At 52.4% G+C, this 19,565-nt stretch overlaps 1 protein-coding gene across 2 annotated transcripts in view; it reads left to right on the plus strand.

Annotated features, from left to right (window-relative positions):
* The first annotated feature begins 14,999 nt into the window (after nt 1-14,999).
* Nucleotides 15,000-19,565, plus strand: part of LOC130684987 (uncharacterized) — a 78,450-nt gene continuing 73,884 nt past the window's right edge. For both annotated transcript variants that reach the window (XM_057508135.1, XM_057508136.1), the window contains exon 1: nt 15,000-15,217. In XM_057508135.1, the coding sequence (XP_057364118.1) occupies nt 15,030-15,217 (188 nt within the window). In that variant the 5' untranslated portion in view covers nt 15,000-15,029. The remainder of the gene's footprint in view (nt 15,218-19,565) is intronic.

Here is a 19,565-nt window from a genome sequence, read left to right on the forward strand (position 1 = left end):
GCTTAGCAGCTCCCCCTGCTGAGGTGGGCAGGATGGAGGGTAAGGGCCCTGCTCCATTGTGAAGGGAAGATGTCATGCTAGGCAGCGTGCCGCCAGCTCTGGGTCTGAGTCTCTCGTTGGGCCTGGCCCAGGTTACCTCTGCCACCAGCCCTGTCCATCTTCTGTGGCCATGGCCGTGCCCTGTCCTTGATGTGACACTCAGCCTTTCTTCCAGGCCGTCTGAGCCCAGGCCCGAGGTGGCTCCACTCTGTCCAGTGTCCCTGGCACCAGTTCTTGACCCTCAGGGAGACCCTGGCTTTGGGCCCAGGAAGAAGAGAGGGCGGTCTGCTCTGAGGGCCAGGCCTCTGCTCAACCCTGTCCTCCCCGGGCCCAGCTCAGGTGGGGGAAGTCTGGTGTCCCACCCAGAATCCAGCAGAAAAGACACTAGAGACATGCTGCTGAGCAGCGGTAAGAAGGCCACGAGGCCCAGAGCAACACAGGAGGGCAGGTGGTCCTGCGCACTGTCCCCACCTGGACCCACACAGCTCCTCCCTCACCCACAGGCCGTCCGGGACACCCAGACCTCCAGGGCTCCTGCCTCCGGACCTCCACCCTGAAGCCCCTCACAGGGACACCCAGAGCCGGGGACCCGCCCTCCAGAAAACCCCAGGCTGCCGGTCCTCCTGGTCTGGGGGCCAAGGAGGGTGGGGAGGGAGGAGGCTGGGGAGGCCTGAAGGACACCTCTTCCCCAGGCCTGGCGCGGGGCTCCTGGGCCCAGCACGAAGTGCACCCAGGGAGACCTGGGGGAGAGAAGGTGGGGAGAGCCTGCTGGTGCCCACCCCGTGGGCCCAGCTCCAGCCCCACTCCCCGCTCCCTGCTCTCCTGTCCCCAGGCTGTCCCCGGATTTCACCTGGGGCCCTTTCTTCTCCTCCTAGCTGCCTTCCCCAGCCCTGCTGAAAAGCCTGTGGTGCCTCCTGGTGGTCCCAGATGGGATGGCAGGCAGCTTGTCACCTGGGGTTCAGAGGAGGGGGCTGAGGCCTCTCAGGTCCCCATCCACCCTGCCCAGGCCCTCCACCCTGTCGCACTCCCCGGGAAGCCTGGCCCTGACACTGCTGGACTCCACTGCCCTGACAGCCTTCCACCTGCCCCAGCCACTTTGGGGGCCATGGAGAGCTGGGCCGCGCTGGCCTCCAGCTGGGGGTGTGAGCAGAGAGTTAGAAACATCAGCGTGGGGATAGGGAATAACGTTGCATCCTCACACCCCCACCCTGTGGAGGTTCTCTCTCCACTGCACACGTGAGGACTCGGGCTCAGGGAGACTAAATCACTTGCCCAAGGCTGCATGTTAGTAAATGGTGGCACTGGGACTGAACTGGCTCTCAGGACACCCAGAGCTCCCTGCTGTGCAGAGACCCGTGAAGTCGTGGCCCCAGCCCCAGGACAAACCCGAGCCCTGGGGGAAGATCAGAAGAACACTAAACTTGGAGTTTGAACTTAAGCCCAGCTCCGCCACCTACTTGCTGTGAGCCCCGGGCACCGTGCTCTCCTGCTCTGGGCCACATCTGCCCCCTGGTCAGAACAGACAATCTCCATGGGCTCAGGGGTCCGGGCTGGGATGGCTGCAGCACACCTTGGCTTGCCCAGGTAACGGGCTGCCCACAGAAGGTGCTGAATGAGGCCCTGACACCTTTCTGGAGACTTGAGGGTATTTCCCAGGCCTCTGAGCCCACCCTCAGAATGCTCTTCCTGTGCCTCTCTGCCTGGAACACTGCCCTCCAGGTCAGCTCGGGTCCCTGGCCCCACACGCCTGCACCTCATATGGAATACGGCACCAATGGTAAAGTTGGCCCTCTGGTAAGCCTCATGGAGGTGGGGGGCTGTGAGTGGGTGCACAGGGCTTAGAAGGGTCCAGGACCCAGGTTCTAGGCTTAGCTCTATCACCAAACTAGTAGTGGACAAGGCCCTTCCCATCTCTGAGCCTGTTTCCTGTCCCCGCTTTCCTGGACAGGAGGAAGTGGTCTCTGAATGATGGTTCTGGCCCTTTCAGAATCAGCTTGGGTGGGAGGTAGGGGTACCCCTTTATTGAAATCAGATTGTCAGGCCTGACTCCAGAGCTAATATGTATATCCCAGAGGATTTTTATCATTATATCAGTGGTAACATTGTGAAGTACTCAGAATAACTGATATGCACTGAAATTTGGGAACTACTGCTTGTGGTGTTCCTACCCACCCCTCCCTGACCCCCCAAAATAGTGTACATAATTTGTAGATCCAGGGCAAAATGCAAACGTGGGGGAACCTTCTTTAAAAATTCTTAATACAAGAAGGCAAGTGCAGATCATTAAACCAAATGAGGGGTCCTTCCAAGCAGGGTCTCCAGCAGCCCCAGCCCACCCTGCCTCCACTCATTCTAAGCGGCCAGTCACCATCTCCCATCCCCAACAACCTGCCTCCACGCTTACCCGCATTCTCAGCAGGGGGTTTGCAAGGACTTGGTGAAGGTGGGGCGCCCCTAAATCACACCCTGCGTATGCACAGCCCTGCAGGGAGCTAGAGCAGAGGCGTGGCTGGGAGTGAGGGGGGCAGAGCACACAGCGTCCCTACAGTCAAACTCTAGGGCATTAATGGGGTAACAGAACAGCCACAAAACACGCCTCATTTACTTTCAGGGCAACCCCCAACACCTAGTTTTTGGAAAGAAAGCCATTAACATTTTCCCCACACTCAGCTGTAGTGAAGTTTTAATTGGAAAAGCCAGCATTTACTTCCTCATTGCCAAACCCTCCCCGGAACTACAGAGGCGGTGGCCCAGCCTGGATATCCTCGCGCATGGATGGGCGCTGGGAGGCTGAGAGTCGAGGGGCGCCCAGGAGAGAGGCAAGCGCGGGTGACGGAGCGGCAGGACCGCGGTGGCGGGGGCACCGCACTCCCTTCTCCCCCGGCCGCGGCGCTCTGCCCACAAGCTCCGCGGGCTCGGCCGGACCTTCCCGCAGCCCCTGCGCCGTGGCCCCCAGCGCCGCCAGGTGCACGGCGAGCGGCCAGCTCTGCAGACCCACGCTGCTCCGCGCCGGAAGCGACAATAAAACACCCACGAGGAGCAGCCCTCTGCGGCCACAGTCCGGGCTTGGCGACGGGCCGCGGCGGCTTCGCTCGGCCGTCTTGCGGTTCATCGGGCGGGGCCTCGGCACCACGCCCGCGCCGCACGAGGCAGTCTGCGACCACCCGGCGGAGAGGGCAGCACCGGCGGAGCGCCGGGAGCCTGGGACACACACGCCGGTCAGGGAGCCCTGCAAGCCAGCCTCGTGAGAACCCGGGGCACGCAGCGCGCGCGGCCGGGAAGGCGGGGCGAGGGGCGCCAGGGCAACGGGGTCTGTTTGGCTGCTGACGTGTCCTCTCAGCCAATGAGGGGAAAGAGTGGGCAGTGTGAGGGTGTGCCGGCTGGTGGAGGCGGGGCGCTTGGTTCGCGTCGTTTAGTCATTTTTCTCTAGATGTTTACCTTTTTCTCAGTGATTTTAAGGGATCTCTAATTATGGACAAGAATTGTTTGACAGATATTTGTACAGCAAATCTTTCTGTGAATTATTTCACATTCTTTGTTGTCAGATGAAAACACATGCCTAATTTATAGTCAAATTTATAATCTTACTTTATCGCTATAATTTTGACATCTTGCTTAAAAAATCCATTCCTACCTCAAAGTAATACAGATGGTTAGCATCTCCTAAGGTTTATGTTTCACCACTTATGTATACATTTTTAAATACATCTGAAATTCATTTTTATATATCGTATAAGGTAGCAATTCAGAGTCACTTGGATAACCAATTGTTCTAGAACAACATATTAAATAGTTCTTCATCCTTCCCAATTGATTTATAGTGCCCACTGGGTCATAAATCAAGTTTCCACATAGGCATAGGTCTGTTCTGTTCTACATGTCTATTGTTACACCCAAACCTCACTGTTAAATACTATACAGAGATAATAAATCTTGATATCTGGTAGGGCAAGTTTCCACCTTTCTTTTTAATTCTTCTTCAGGAATGTCTTGACTTGTTTTGACTCTTTGCTCATCCTACATTTTGGAATCACTTTGTTCATCTGCATGAAAAACCCTTCTGGGATTTTTATCTAAAACGCATTGAATCTATAAATGAATTTGGGCAGAACTGACATATTTGATGTATTAGCTTCCTATCCAGGAACAGAGTATATCATTTACATATGCCTTTTAAATTTTTTTCCAATAAAATTTTATAATTTCTCCATGTATATTTTGTACATCTTTTATTAGATCTAGTCCTAGGTATTTCAAATTCTAAATGATATCTTTTTAAAGTTACATTTTCTAATTGAGTATAACTTTATTGAGAAATTTATATTCCATATTTGTATATTGATTATTTTATCCAGAACACCTAAGTTATTTTATTAATTTGCATAATTTGTAGATCACTTTGCATTTTGTAGACAATCACATCATCTGCAAATAATGCTAGCATTGTTTCTTTCTTTCTAATTCTTATGTGTTATTTGTTTTTCTTGCACTGACTAGGACCCCCAGTACAATGTTAACTATAAATGATGACAAGCAGGCATTTTGTCTCGCTTCTGATTTTAAAGAGAATGCTTTCAGCATTTCAACATCAACTATGATGTTTGTGGCAGGTCTTTGTAGATGCTCTTAGTGGACGTTATGGCTATGGACATTTCTTTCTTATCCTAGTTTGCTGAGTCTCTTTTTAAATCACAGTAATAGCAAGCATCTATTACCCATGCAATGATTGTTCTAATGCTTTACACATACGAATTATTTTAATCCTCACAACAAACCTGTGAGAAAAGTACTATGATTATCTTCACCTTTATAGATGAGGAAGGAAACTGAAGCTCAGAGATATTAAATAACTTGGTGAAGGTTTCAAAGCTCTTAATGGTATAGTCAGCATTCAACACCAGGCAGTCTGTCTCCAGAGCCCATGTCTGCAACTCTCTCTCCTACTTCTCACTGGGTGTTGAATTTTACTGAATCCTTTTTGTGTATCTATTGAAATTCTTGTATGGTTTTCTCTTTCGTTTTATCAATGTGGTGAATTATGTTAATCATTTCTCTAATATTAATGCAATATTAGAACTCTGGTATAAAGTGATCTTGGTCATAATTGATCACTTGATCTTGGTATAAACATTTTTGCTTCATGCTGGATTCAGTTAACTGATATTTGTTAAGGATTTTACATCTATACTAATAAGTCAGATTAACCTGTAACTTTCCTCCTTTGTACTGTCCTTCTAGTTGTGGCATCAGGGTTAGGCTAATCTTGCTTAATAAATTGGAGAGTAATGCTTATTTTTATTTTCTCTGGAGAAAATTGTAAAGATCATAAATGTTTCTTAAACATTTGAAAGAACTTCTCATCTATCAGGCTGTTGTGCTGTTTCCTTTGCAAGAAAATGCTAAGCTACCAATTGAATTTCTTCAATGATATAGGACTTTTTAGGTTTTCTATCTCCTTGAGTCTATTTTGGTAAGTAATTTTTTTTCCCTTAGGAATTCACACATTCCATTGAATTTCAGCTGTGTTAGCATACAACTTTAAATATTTTCCTTCGCTGCTGAATCTGTGTTCTATTTTTCATTGTTTATTCTTGCCATTTCTTTTTTCCCTTGACTAATCATGACAGAGGTTTGTTAATATTATTAACCATTTAGAAAGATAATCTTTGAATTTGATTATCCTTTCCATAATGAATTTTAATTAATTATTTCTGCCCTTTGTTGTTTTGGTTTTAAGCTCTTTAAAGTTATTCTCCTTTCTCCCCCATTTTTATAAAGTTGTTTGCGATATTACTCAGGACAGGCTAACTGCCATGACAACCCCCAGATCTCAACCTAATGCAGTTCAGGTTCATTTCTCACATCACAGTCCAGTGTGGGCTGGCCACTGAGGAGCTTGTTCTACCTGGAGTCCTCAGGAACTTGAGTTCCTTCCATCAGATGGCTCCACCACATTCTAGAGTAAGGGTCCTACAAAGGATTGTTTGCATGTAGCATCTAGAGGATGCTTGCACAGAAGTTTTAAGGGTCAGACCTGGATGTTTTGCACATAGACAATATTCTACTGGACAGAACTCAGTCACACAGTCATACCTAATCATGGGAGGCTGGGAAATCGTCCCTGACACAGATCCTTTCCTCATTAATTTTGAGCCTTTTTTTTTTGTTTTTCAGAGAAGGCATATAAGCTATAAATGTTCTTCTCCATTTGATTTTCATTGGATTCTATAAGTTTTGATATGTACTTTATTATTATTATTACTCAGTTCTAAATTTTTCTCTTTTCCATTATGGTTTTCTGCTTGAATCATTAATTGTTCAAAGGTATATTTTGAAATTTCCAGTTGTATGAGCTTTTATATATGTATCTTTTATTACTGATTTCCAACTTAATTGTGCTGTGGCCAATGTGGTCTCTGAAATAGATGAATCATTTGGAATTTGTTCAGGCTGGCTTTGTGACCTAGTACATGGCAATTTTCACAAATTTTTCATCTGTGCTTCAGAAGAATGCTATTCTCCATTCATTGAGCACAGTGGTCTATGTTTACTCATTAAGTTCATTAAGGGTGCTGTTCACATCTTCTATATCTTTATTACTTTTTTGCTTGATATATTAACTACTAAAAGAAGAATGGTACAATATCACAATGATTCATTTTTCTTGTAGTTCTGTCAATTTCTGCTTTTGATGTTTTGTGGCTATATTTAAATATATTATGGGGCTGTCTTTTTAGGTGCATGCCAGTTCAAAACTGTTATATTTTCCTAGTGAAGTAAACATTTAAATTTTGGTAATGACTCCATTATCTCTTCTAACGGTAGTCTTTTTACAGATCATTTTTATCTGATACCAATATAGTTCTATCAAGGGTTATGTCTTGTGTTTTTTTTTTAGTTTTAGTTTTTGGCTAATAATTACTTGAAATATCTTCTCCATTCATCAACTCTATCTTTTTGGGTCCAGTGTTTAAGTGTCTTTAGTAAACAGAATACAGCTGGGTTTTGATAATACAGTCTGATGGTCCTTGTCTTTTAACTGGAGAATTTAACTTACGTTATTTGTGATGACCGATGTGTTTCTATTTATTTATGTTTGTCCCAGTACTTCTGTTTCCCTCCCTCCTCTGCTTTCTCCTCCCTTTTCTCCTTCTCCTCCCCCTTCCTTACTTGCCCTCGTTTGGATTGAAGTTATTTTTCTCTTTCCATATTTTGCATGGAAGTTATACACTCTGAATCTGTTATTTTTGTCGTTACTCTAGTTATTCTTACTATGCACCCAAAGTTTAATAAATATCATCATATTTTACCTCTGATCATTCGTTTCCCAAATTACATCTGATTTCTGTCCAGTATTTTAGTCTATCTTATTAATTAATGTCATTTTTTACACTGCGGAACTTCCCCAGCACGTATCTTTTTAGGATTGTAGACTAATTTGCTGTAGTAATTAGTCTACTTTACTAAAGCTTCTTACGGCCTTTGGACGCCCCCTAGTGGCCAAATACTAGACCTGAAAAGGCTTTTTGCTCCGCTCAAGTGTTCAGGTGTGAAGCATACTCATGTTTGCAACTTACTTTGAAATATATAAAAAAACATAAAATGGATCAATGGATGAATTGAGAGATGCATCGATGGTTAGATATGTGAGGGAGCAAATACGGTAATGGGTTAGGCAACTATTATTCTTAACTTACAAATGAGGAATCAGACATAGGCTAAAGAGCTTGCTGGGGTCACACAACTAGTTAGTAACAGAACTAGTCTTCAGTCCCTTGAATTCGTGCCCAGATTCAATGTGCTTGACTGGCAAGGGCTTTTGGGCTTTGTGCAGAAATGGATGAAAATGCCATAACTGCTCCCCCTGGCCCTCATATTCTGCCCTGGTTATAAAAGTCTGCGAGCCCCCTCCCAGGGACACACAGCTGGGCTCGTCCTGGGGTGTCAGCACTCTGTGTTCACTGCCAAAACAGACCATCGCTTTCCACCGCCTCACATGACACCGCCTGCAGTCCTGGAACCCAGTCTGTACTATCCTGTCCCCCGCCCATGCTCCTGGTGGTCCCCCACATCTGCCAGGCCACGTCTCCTCCCTCCAGGAGGCTCTTTGCCTGCAGTGTCTCGCCTCCTCTGCATCCTCAGGACTTTCTGGTGTTTTTCTTTGAGCATGTTGAACTTTCTACCTTGGATTCTGGCTCTTGGTATACAAGTCTTTCCTCCTTCCAGAAGGAAGGCACCTTGAGGGTAGGTCCCACGTCTGAGTCGTCTTTGAATCTCCCTGCACAGTGCCTGCTTGTGGCCGTGCAGTGAATGAATGGATCTTGAGAAGCCATCACCAGCTGGAGGGTGTCTGTCCTTGCGTCTCCTCGGACAGCCAGGCCCCAGTCTGCCCTCGGGGGCGTAGAAGAGGCTCTCCTCTTGTCCCTGCTGCGGGAGCCCGTGTTCAGGGCCAGGCAAGCCACAGGCACTAGGTCGTCCTATCTCCTCCCTGGAGAGGGAGGTCGTCCCCTGGAAAGGGAGGCATCCTATCCCGTCTGTGACACGGGGTGGTGGGGACTGTGAAGGCGAGGAGGGGCCCCCAGAGCCCTGAGTAGGGGTCAACCCCCCGCTTGAAGGTCCCTCTCGGCCCCTCTGACGGGGGTCCAGAGAGCACACCCAGGAGGGGGATTTCCCCCAAGCCAGACTCTGCCTGGCCTCCAGGAGTGACGGGCATGTGGCAGGCCTAGCACCCCTGGCCCTATATTCCCCACACGTATAAAACCTAGGGAACTTGTGCCAGACACAGGTGTGCAGGAGACACGGGCTGGGGGTGAGGGCGGTCTCCTCTCCACGAAGACCCTCCAGCCTTTCTCAGCTTTCCCATGGGAAGCAACCGTGCAGGCCTGCCTCGCAGCAGGGCCCAGTTCTGACCCCGCTCTTCCCTCCAGCCGGAACCTGAGCATCCTCAGGGGGAACGGCTGCAAAGCCTCTGCCCTGGGGGGTCTTTCCTCTGGCACACCCACCCCCAGGGAATCTGCACGTGTGATCTGCTCATCTTGGCCTAATGGTTTAATGGCAAAACCTGCAGAGAACAACACCCACACGCAGACCTTCGAAGCCTTTGCCTCGCCCAGACCTCCGGCCTCCCATTTTCTTCCCTCCCTGTGTTCACAGTAGGCCCAGACCTTCTGCTTTCCCTCTGAGGGGCCCAGCCCAGGAAAGGGAGGATTTGGCCTCCATCCCGCAGACAGGTTCTCTCTGGATCTTCCCAGGTGGGAAAGGAAGACACCCACGTGGCGGGTGGGAAGGTCTGCGGACATCCTGCTCAGTGACTCAGCTTGGGGCTCGCAGGCTGAGAGCCCCCTCCTCTTTTTCTCCCCCAGGACCCTCCCTGGAGGCCCCTCACTCCTGTCTCTCTGGGCTCTGGGCACTGCCAGTGTCCTCTGTCTGTCCGGTGCAGCTCCCAGGCCAGTGTGGGTGTCAGGAGTGCAGCTCCAGGGACCTGTCATCATCCTGTGGCAGTGGGGCCAGGCAGGGCCATCCCAGGGTGAGGCGGGTCTAGGAGCTGGATTCTGCAGGGCAGAGCCCTCCTGGGTACTCCCACTGGTCCTCAAGGGGCACCTGCCCCTCCCACACCTGTTACGTGGTGAGGGCCGTACAGCAAGTGGCTTAGGGGCTCTGCCATGGGAGGTGTGGGTTCAGATCCAGAGCCACCATGTACTCTCTGAGCCTGGGCAAAGTCCTTCCCTGGCAACCTTAACCACCCCCAAACACCTTCTGAAACAGTCTTTTCAGGACTCCATGTGTGCACAGCTGGGGCACTTTGAGAGTGGCTTCCTCCATGTCTGGCATAGATGCCACAGACAGAAGAGATGTTCTGGTCCACTGCCGAAGGGGCCACTTTTGTACAAAGATCAATTCTGAATAAAGATGTTTAGAAGTTATGGGGAAAAATGTGTCCTTATCAACATATGTTTCTTGCTTTGCAGAAACGGAGACTGCTAGTGAGAGAATCCGCCTGGCTTCGGGGCACCAACGGTCCATATCTGGGCATATTCATGGCGGGCAATGCAGAAGCCTCTTGATGGCTCATCTTGAAGTGTGTTGCAAAGCCACACTGGGAACTTGGTGGGCAGTCTGTAAGCCAGGAGGTGCTCATCAGCGATTCTGGCTCTGTCCGATGGCACAGTTTCACAGACAGGCATATCCATGCCCCAGGAGGGCCGGGTACGGCCGCTTAAAAAACAGGTCCTGTGAACCAGGCGGAGATGGCGGCTATCCTGATCTTCGGCCCAGTCACAGTGGAGGGGGCTCGCTGATGGCAAGCAGACGTACTCAGTACCATGGGCCAGGACATGTTGGGGGGTGATTCTGGGACACTGCCTCTCCTACTTGTTCTCTGTCCCCCATCACTGGTAAGAGAGAGATTGACAATAAAATAGGACAGGTTCGGTGCCTTTGCAAGGACTGAGACACGTGAGCCAGCTTTCCTCACCCTTCCCTCCATTCCACACTCTGCCCTTTCTAGGACTAAAACTTGAATGCCAACTGAACAATTAAACTCGTATAAAGCTCTGCTCTTGCTGGGTTCATTACAACAGCAGGACCCCTCCAGTGTGCCCTGTGGGGCTATAAAGGCGCCCTGGGGGTGCTGGCCACCTGTCCGATCCAGCAAGTGCCAAAATGGGCATCTTGCCACTGCCAGGCTCTTAAGGGGCAGGAGGCTCCTCAGAGACACACAGAGCAGCATTTTCCAAGCTGTGTACCTTGGCGTGAAGTTACTGGTAGTTGTTTTGTGGAAAAGGTATTCTCTGCTCACATTTAAGAGATTTGGATGAAAAAAAGTAGGACAAGTTTCTCTCCTGCAGGACTTGGAAGTATTGGGCTGCAAGTCATAGACATCTTGGATCCCAGGTCTTTTCTGCCGACTCTGTCGCTCTCACAGTTTCTCTTGGCATCTCCCAGTAAACTGATGCTTCTGTGACCACAGGCAGGGAAATGCTACTCTAGACTGGAAGTTTCCCAAGGGCGAGACCAGGTTTAGTCACTGGTCCCTGGCACAATGCCTGCCACCCAGTAGGTAATGAGCAAACACCTACTGGATAGAGAACTGATGGTAAGGTTCCCCTGTGTTCCCCCTGCCCTGCAGGGATGGTGACTCCTCCTTGGTGTGAGTGGGTGGTGACAGGACTGCAACAGGTGGGCCAGGCTGGGGACTGACCTGCCAGAGGCCACAGAGTGAAGTGGGCTTGGGAGGGAGCTCTTCTGGTCCCCACTACCTGGCCCTGGGGCTGTAATATCTCAGTTAGGGGTTCAAGCCTCCTCTGGGCCCCTAAGATATGCCTTGTGGCCGGAGGCCTTTCAGCCTGTATCTTCCAGCCCTCCTGGCCATTTCCTCTGGGACCACCTCTGACCTCTGTCCTGTCCCACCCGCCTCAGAGCTAGCGCCTGTTCACCCCCACTACCACCCTCATCCGGGGCTGGTGCTCTATGTACCCGTGGGGTCCCAAGCAAAGATGGCATCCGATGGGGGCCCAGGCTCTTCAGGGCCAGAGGGAGCCACGGCCATGAACTGGAACGCATACTGACAGCCCTGCCGCACGTCTACCATGGTCCACCCCTTGCCTGTGGACAGGCAACCCCGCGTCAGTCCCACCCAGACGGGACCAGTGACGTGCGGACAGATGGCCGGGTGCCTCCCATTTCTGGAGAACACTGAGCCTGCGGCCCAAGGGGACGAGGGCCCTGCTCAGGATGTCAGGGGCCCGGAGCCCTGGACTGGTTCTTGGGTGGTTGGTGGTCTTGGGCAAGTGCCTTAGTCTCCCTGGTTCTCTCTGCCTTACAGAGTTATTGTTGTATTTAAGTGAAGAGGAACCGCTAAATGGAGTAGTCAGAAGGATGCCTGGAGTTCCTCTCCCTCTTTCCACAGATGAGAAACTGAGGCCAGAGAAGCCTCAGCCAGAAACCGGGTCTCCTGACAACCTGCTCAGGGCGGTGGGCTGTTCTTTCTGATCTCAGAAAGCAGATCCTTGGAAACTGCTTGGTGGGGCTGGGGGCACTTCTCCCCATGGTGTGGACGGGGCCACTAGGATCTAGCGGGAAGAGAGAGCTGCTGGGATGCGCCAGAAGGAGAGGGGCCGCGGCTGACAGCTCCGCCTCGAGGGCCTCCACCCTGAGACTTCTCTTAGACTAGGTTTCCCACCTGGGCACGATTGGCATTGTTACCAGATAATTCTGGGTTCAGGGAAGTGGGGGCGGGGGCATTGACCTGTGCATGTTTAGCAGCGTCTCAGGCTTCTTCACACTAGATGCCACTTCCCACCTTTCCCCACTTCAGTTATGACAACCAAAAAATGCCAGACAGTGTCAAATGTGCCCAGGGGCTAAACCACCCCCGGTGAGGCCCACGGCACTGAATTAATCAGGCGCGGCCAGGACCCTGGAGCCGGGATGGCGTCTCAGGAACCTCTGGAGGCAGGACAGCGACGCATCTGGCCTGCTCACCAGGCACTGGCTGCTCGTTTACTGCCATCCAGGTGTCGCTCCCCTTCCTGCGCTTCTCAACCAGGTAGCCCAGGATGTGGGCACCACCAGGGCCCTGAGGTGCCATCCAGGTCAGTGTGAGGCCCTGGCTAGAGGTGGACAGGATGGCTGGGGTGAAAGGGGGCCCAGGGACAGCTGGGGGCAGAGAAGGTGCTGGTAAGCCAGAGGCTGAGGAAAGGGGTCAGCTCATGAGGCAGTTCTGGGGGAGAGAGAGGGTGCGCCCCTGGGGGCATGCCACTGTCCTTTCCTGAGGGCCTTGGGCTGAGCCGGCCTCCCTTGGGAACCTGTTCTGCCTGGGGCCTCGGAGTCTAGAGCCAGCCCTGAGGCCCCCCAGCCTCAGGGTCCTTGCCAGCCACTCCAGATGGAGGGCATCTGGTGGAGGAGGGTGCTACCCCACCAGGCCCGGAGAGCGTGGGCCATGTGTGTCCACCCCCCGTCCCCTGCAAGGAGAGCTGCAGGCAGGAGAAGCCCTGCAAAGCCTGCCTCCTGATCCAGACCCCAAATGCAGCCAAGACCAGAGGTCTCTGCAGTGCTCCGGAAGGTCCCCAAGGCCCCCTGGAGCCCCTCAGCCCATGGGGAGACCTGCCCGTCCTTCGGGCACCGTGGGAAGCGCAGGGATTTCCACCCAAGACCCCACCCAGCCACTCACCCTCAGAGGCCACGAGCACCTCCGAGGACTCCAGGGCCTCTCTGGCCCCTTCAGAGGACACGGCCCCCCCTACAGAACGTGTACTTCTGGCCCCCTCCACGCAGCCATCGGTGAGGATGGTGCCATCTGCAGGGGCCTCACCCACCCTTAGCCACGTGCTCCTGCCAGCCTGCCACCTTTCTACCATGTAGTGCTCCACAGCCCGGCCCCCATCATCGCTTGGGGGCTGCCACTGGAGGCAGACACCGGCCTCGCGGTAATCCTGCCCCTTCAGGGGGCTCTGTGGGGGCTGGGGCTTGTCTGGGGTCCCACCCAGAGGAGCAAGAGAGGAGGGAGAGTTGGAGGAGTTGGAGGGAAGCGGTGCTGGACGTCCCCCTTCATCAGCGGGTGACTTGCAGCAGGGCTGAAAGCCCAGGGAGGCTTGGCCATTACCTACAGGGGTTCCTGGTCTTACCTCCCAACACCACACCCATGCCCAGGGAGGTGACGGTGGACTCCCCAGCCCGGAGGCCCCCCGCTCAGGGCTGGTGCGGGCATCTGGTCAGCCCTACAGCTGAGGGCAGTCCTATTTGGCTCCTGTCCTTCCAGGCTGGAGGCCCCAGAACACCCCACCCCTGCAGATCCCCAAGGCCCATGTCTTGGCTATCAGAGAAGCACAGTCAGTCCCTCCTCCCAGGGGGAGCCCTGCTCTTTATTTGTGTAAACTGCTTCATCCCAACCAGTCTGAGGAGGAGAGAGGAGATGGGTGGGTGGGGGGAGAGCAGGTTTATATCTTGAACAGCACGCAAAGAGGGTCAAGGCCAGGGGACCACGCCCTAGGCCTGCCCTGGCTGGCTGGGAGGCCCCAGAGCTCCGGGACCCTCAGGCCTTGTCTGGGGGGAAGGCTGGGACTGGCACCTATGGCTTGGAGGGTGAGCTCAGCCTGCAGAGAGCCTCCCTCAGTCCTCAGGGTCACGTGTACTGGCCATGGACCTTCCTGCTGGCACAGGGGAGGCACAGCTTTGCGAAGCCGTCTCCCAGGGCTGCCTGCGCGCCTGTGATGCTTCCCAGCTGCTCGGACACGTCCTTCCTCCCGGACACCTGAACTGGGAGGCGGCTCTAGAAGGGGATCTGCATTGTTACCGGCTTCCCAGTCTTGAACACCAGTGGTTCTCTCAGCATTTCTATAACATCTAGGGTGATGATGGGGGCATCGAAACATATAACAGGGCAAAGGAGTCAAAGATGGCTGGGATGCCAGGCAGTGGGGAAGGACCAGAGAAGGCGGTTTGGGCTGAGGGAAGACTAGATCCCACCTCACCGGACGAATGGTGGGGTGATGTGAACGGGCAGGTGGGGGCCTTAACGTCCTGACCCCAGCTCTAAGATGTGGGAGTCTGTCTCTAAAGTAGTCAGGCGTCAGCTTCTCAGTCTGACTGCTCCTTTCTTATCTCTTGTTCTATTTCTTCTCCCATCCCCTCAAAGGGGCCAGAACTCAAAGGCCTGCCCTCAACGCTGCCTTGTCCCCATGTACCTTCTCTCCCCGTGGCCACATATTCCTGTAGCTCACCTGCCCTGGTGCAGGGAGTCCCAGCTTACACTTCCTTCCCACCAGTTCACAAGCTTTTGTTGAGCCACCCCGGATGGCTCACACTGGGTCTGGAACACTCACGGGCAGGCATTTTCCTGGGGTGTTTAGGAAGGTCATGCTTTACGCATATTTATGCTAGAAAGGAGTTTTGGGGAGTGACAGAGGATCTCGCCTTTGGGTTTGGGTTCTGGATGTTCCCTCATTTCTGCCTTTCCTCCAGCGGCCCCAGTTGCTCATGCAACCACAGCCATGAACTTGGAGCATCTACTAAGGGCCCACTCTATGAAGAACTTCACACGGGGCCCTCAGCGTTGGAGACGGGAGGCCAGAAAGAGAATGAGGAAATGTTTCCCTGGCTTTGGAGGCACTGACGGTCTGAGGCAGGAGCAGAAGCAAAGAAAGATCCTGAGAAGGCTCACGAAGGAATTTCTGTGCAGGTGGGTTTAGGGGCCAGGAGGGTGGTGACCAAGCAGACTAGAGCAGAGGTGCCAGGGCCTGACAGAAGGAAGAGGTGAACTCGCTGTGTCCTCTGGGGAGTTACTTACCCTTTCTAGGTCTGTTTCCCCCCTATAGTGAGACTAATCGCTGCCTGTTCCGTTGCTTTGAGAATTAAAGGCAATCATGAACAGAATAATGCCTATAACATCTCACTCTAAATAGTGACCCCGAAAGGGGTTGAGGCGAGATGGAGCCGTCCTGTGGGCTCTGCTGAGCAGGGGTGTGAGGTGGGAGCTGCCCTGGCTGGCACTGGGGTCCCAGGCTGCAGACCCGGATGACCTCAGGGGATCCACTGTGAGGTCACCACTACTGACCTGGACATTCAGACAGAAGGCAGCATGCCACATTCTCAGTGTATTTCTCATTTATCTTTTATTTAACATGCAGGGGTATGTCCTGAGCCCTGGTCCCCTCCCTAGCCCTGGTCCTCCCTGTGGCTTCTGGCCCAGGGTCTGCTCCCAGCCACCTCCAGTCCCTGACTGTCCTCTTTGTGATGGTCTCCCAGCAGGTCCTGTCCAGGGTGTCCACCTCTCTCTGGCTTGGGGCGGCTGCTCACTCTGGCTTTGGTGTTGTGCCACAGCGAGCCGATCCTGCTGCGTATCTCAGGCCAGGAACGTGCACTTTTTGTCCCACCCGGTTTGTGAGAGGCTCTGGACTCCTCAGCGGTGGGGCCGTGGGCAGGGCTGAGCTCCTTGCAGGTGGTGTCATGCGTGCTGTGCGCGGAGCTGCGGCGGCCTTCCTCCTCCTCTCTGGGGGTTGTGTGGCTCCCTAAGGTGCTGTCCCCTGGTTGGTGGGGTATCTTGTCCACACCTGCCCTCTGGCAGCTCTCAGCTACCCCGCGGGGTGGGGAGCTCCGGATAGCGCCCTCCTGCGTGCTCTCTCTTCTCCCTGTGGGGACCTCAGTGCTGGCCGGAGACAGGCGCGGCTGCCTCCCAGCCCGCTCCCTCCGCAAGGTCGGAGCGGAAGTTGGGCACGTGTTGTCCGCACCCGAAATAGCCGGGTTGTGTTTGCGTCCTCCAGGACACTCAGCGGCTGCCCCTGCTAGGGTTGTGTTCAGCTGTTTCAAGGCGGACTTGGTGGCTGTCGTGGTTAAAGCACCTGCCGTGGTGTCTCCTGCCACCCCTTCTGCTCCATGCGTCATAGCCCTTGCTGCCGGCTCCTGTGCTGTCACCTCCTCTCTTTCTGCCCTTGCTGCTGACTCTCGGACACGCCATGCAGGTGTATTGTCCGGGGCGGCCTCTTCGGGCATGGTAGTGCATCTGTGGAAGTCCTGTCGGGCCCGCTCCCCCACGTCAGAAGCTGCAGAGAGGGCCGCAGTCGCCTCCAGGACATGGATGCTCCCAATGCTGACCTCTTCCTGACCTTCTGGTCCGTGGAAATGTTCTGCATCGGGAACGCTCCTGTCCATTTCGTCAAACATCGACAAGAACCTGTCCCCGGCAGGAACGGCATGGGTACTGCTGTGAGCTTCAACCGGGGGCCTCAGGAGGTCAATTAGCTCTTCCCAGTAGCCAAAGAGCTCTTCCTGCTTGTCCGGAGGGGCACACAGTTGCAGGTAGAAGGAGCGGCCGGTAATAAGCCTCACGCGCAGCTGTTGTTTGTCACGGTTGTGAACGCTGATCCTTACGAACTTCAAGGGCAAGAGCCTGGTGACCTCTAAGGTCTTTGTATCTCCTTGCTCTTCTCCCTCAGTGGGCTCACCACATCCCTCATGCTTTTCACAGTCACCGACAGGTTGTGCCAGCAGCATGACGTCTGGTATTGGGTCGAGGGTGTTGGTGTTTGCGATGCCCACTGTAATGATCATGGCGCATTTGTGCACATCAACTAGCATTCCCCGTTTGGTGACCTGCATAAAGTCGCTCTCAAACACAGGGACAGACTTGAACATGTCAAATTCTCCCTGGCGCAGTTGTCGCTGCAGTTGCCCCATGGCGGTGTTGAACATGCCCACCCTGGGCCTCCTCTGGGCCATGTAACACGGACACAGAGACTCACTGCTGATGACTCCGTTACCACAGGAAGCAGCGCTGGCTAGGCAAACAGGTCCCTGTGCCTTCCCTTCGCTGACAGAAGAGGGAACAGCGGTGCTCCTGGGCACGGGCGGCCTCCCGGCAGGTCTCTCAACAGCACCCCACCCTGCAGTACCCAACTCCCCCGGCTTCAGAGCCTCCTGGAGGCAGAGGTGGGTTTGGGGTGTGCAGGTGACGGCCGTGGGAGTGCTAGCAGGTGCTGGATGCCAGCCGGAATCTCTGCAAGTGTGCAGAGATGTACGGTGCGCTCGCGCTCTGCTGTGCCTCGCGTCTGCCTCTGACAATCTCAGACGCTGTGAGCTACAGTCCTGCGGAGAGAAGTAACTCCTCGCCTAATCCCCCTGCGCAGCCCTATTTATACTCTGCTGCCCTTTATGACCTGTCACTGTCACAAACCCCTTTGTCCCCACCCCTCCGCCGAGCCCTCAGGGCGGGGCCGCCACCCTCCCCCACAAACTTCCCGCTGCCCCTCAGGGGTCAGGCCCATCCTGCCATGTCCTACGGTGGGTACCAAGGTAGAAGTGTCTTCAACAGGGAAAATTGGGTGGATAGTTTCTTTTCCAGCCCCAAATGAAAAAGATACAGCAAATGGAAAAAGTCTGTAGTCACGTAAGATGATGGGATAGGATGGAACCATCAAACAACCCAGTCTCGGTCCTTAGCCAGTCCTTTCAAAAAGTCTCAGTAAATGGTGATATTGACCTTATTTAATAATACATTAAAAATTGATTTCCTCAGATGCTGTGTTATGTTCTTCACATATCATGAGAACCCACTGTGTTTGGCCTTGTAGCTACCATCCCTTGTTATAGGTGAAGAAACGGAGGTTGTGTCAGTTGCCTAAATTCACGGGAGTAGTGGTAGTGGAGGCAGTGTTTGAACGCAGGTGTAAAGCCTTTGTTCTGAACCGCTGTAGTACTTTGCTTACAGAGAAAGCGCGGGCCATCGAAATGTTTCCAAACCGGACTGATTTAACTACCTTGAAGAGGATCAAATCAGTGCATTATCACAAGTTCTATAATGCTATGTGCACATATATTGTTCTGGAGAGAAGCCAGGATGACCGCTTCAGACCGTGGCCGGTAGGACGTGGGGGTTAAATCATCTGGGGAGTCATCTCCGTTTCTCCTTTCATCAGTCTGTGTATGGAAACCTACTATTCTTTTAAGACTCCTCCGCATTCTTCCTTCCTCCCCCACTGAAATGAGGAGGGCAGGAAATAAACCTGAGCCGTAAGCTTCCATTCCAGGAGCCTGCCAGATGCCCTCCAGCAGAAGTGGCTTGGAAACCTTGACACCTTTGGGGAGCGGGTACCCTTATACCTCCTGCCTTACTGCTGTCCCATTGAGCTAGTCAGAGAACATGTGACTTCTACTTTGTTACTTGACAGATCTGAGAAAGACGTCTGCTCTCAACTCCCTCACCTTCCAGTTTGATGTTATGCCTGAAATCCCACCCTAGAGATTCATTCCTTGACGACAAAGGCTATCTTGCTGTGAAAATACACGTAACTGTTCATTGACAGCTGAATGGATAAACAAAATGGGTCTATTCACACAGTACAATGTTACCCAGTCATAAAAAAAACGAAATACTGACCCATGCTGCAAAATGGATGAACGTTGACATTATGCTAAGTGAAAGAAGCCAGATACAAAAAGCCACATATTGTACAAATCCACTTATATGACTGAAACAACGGCGGCAAATCCATAGAGAAAGATATGAGACTGGTGTTTGCCTAGGACTAGAGGGAGGGGAGAATGGGGGTGACTGCTTAATAGGTACAAGATTTCCTTTCAGGGGGATGAAAAATTCTGGAACTAGTTAGCGGTGATGGTTATCCAGTATTGTGAATTCAGTGAGGGACAGTGGAGTTGTATACTCTAAAATGGTGACAATGTTAGATTTCATGTTAATTTGTATTTTATCACACACACACACACACACACACACACACACTCTAGCTCAGAATGCTTATAGTTAAAATGCATAGATTTCCACTTTAGAGGGCTCAACCATGGGACCTTGAGGATACTTCTAAGCCATTCACTTCCTCATCTGTAACATGGGGATAAAAGTTGCTGTGAGGATTAAGTGAGATACTGCATGTAAAGTGTGGAACATATTGTCCCAAGCAATGGTAGCTATTATTATTAGCACTCATCCCGCCTGGCGCTGACAGCTGCTGCTCACACAGAAACTTCTAGAACACAACCACGAATATGGGATGGAGAGGAGAGGAAAGGCTTGA

This window comes from Manis pentadactyla, chromosome 9, assembly GCF_030020395.1.
Source record: "Manis pentadactyla isolate mManPen7 chromosome 9, mManPen7.hap1, whole genome shotgun sequence".
In the NCBI taxonomy this organism is placed as follows: domain Eukaryota; kingdom Metazoa; phylum Chordata; class Mammalia; order Pholidota; family Manidae; genus Manis; species Manis pentadactyla.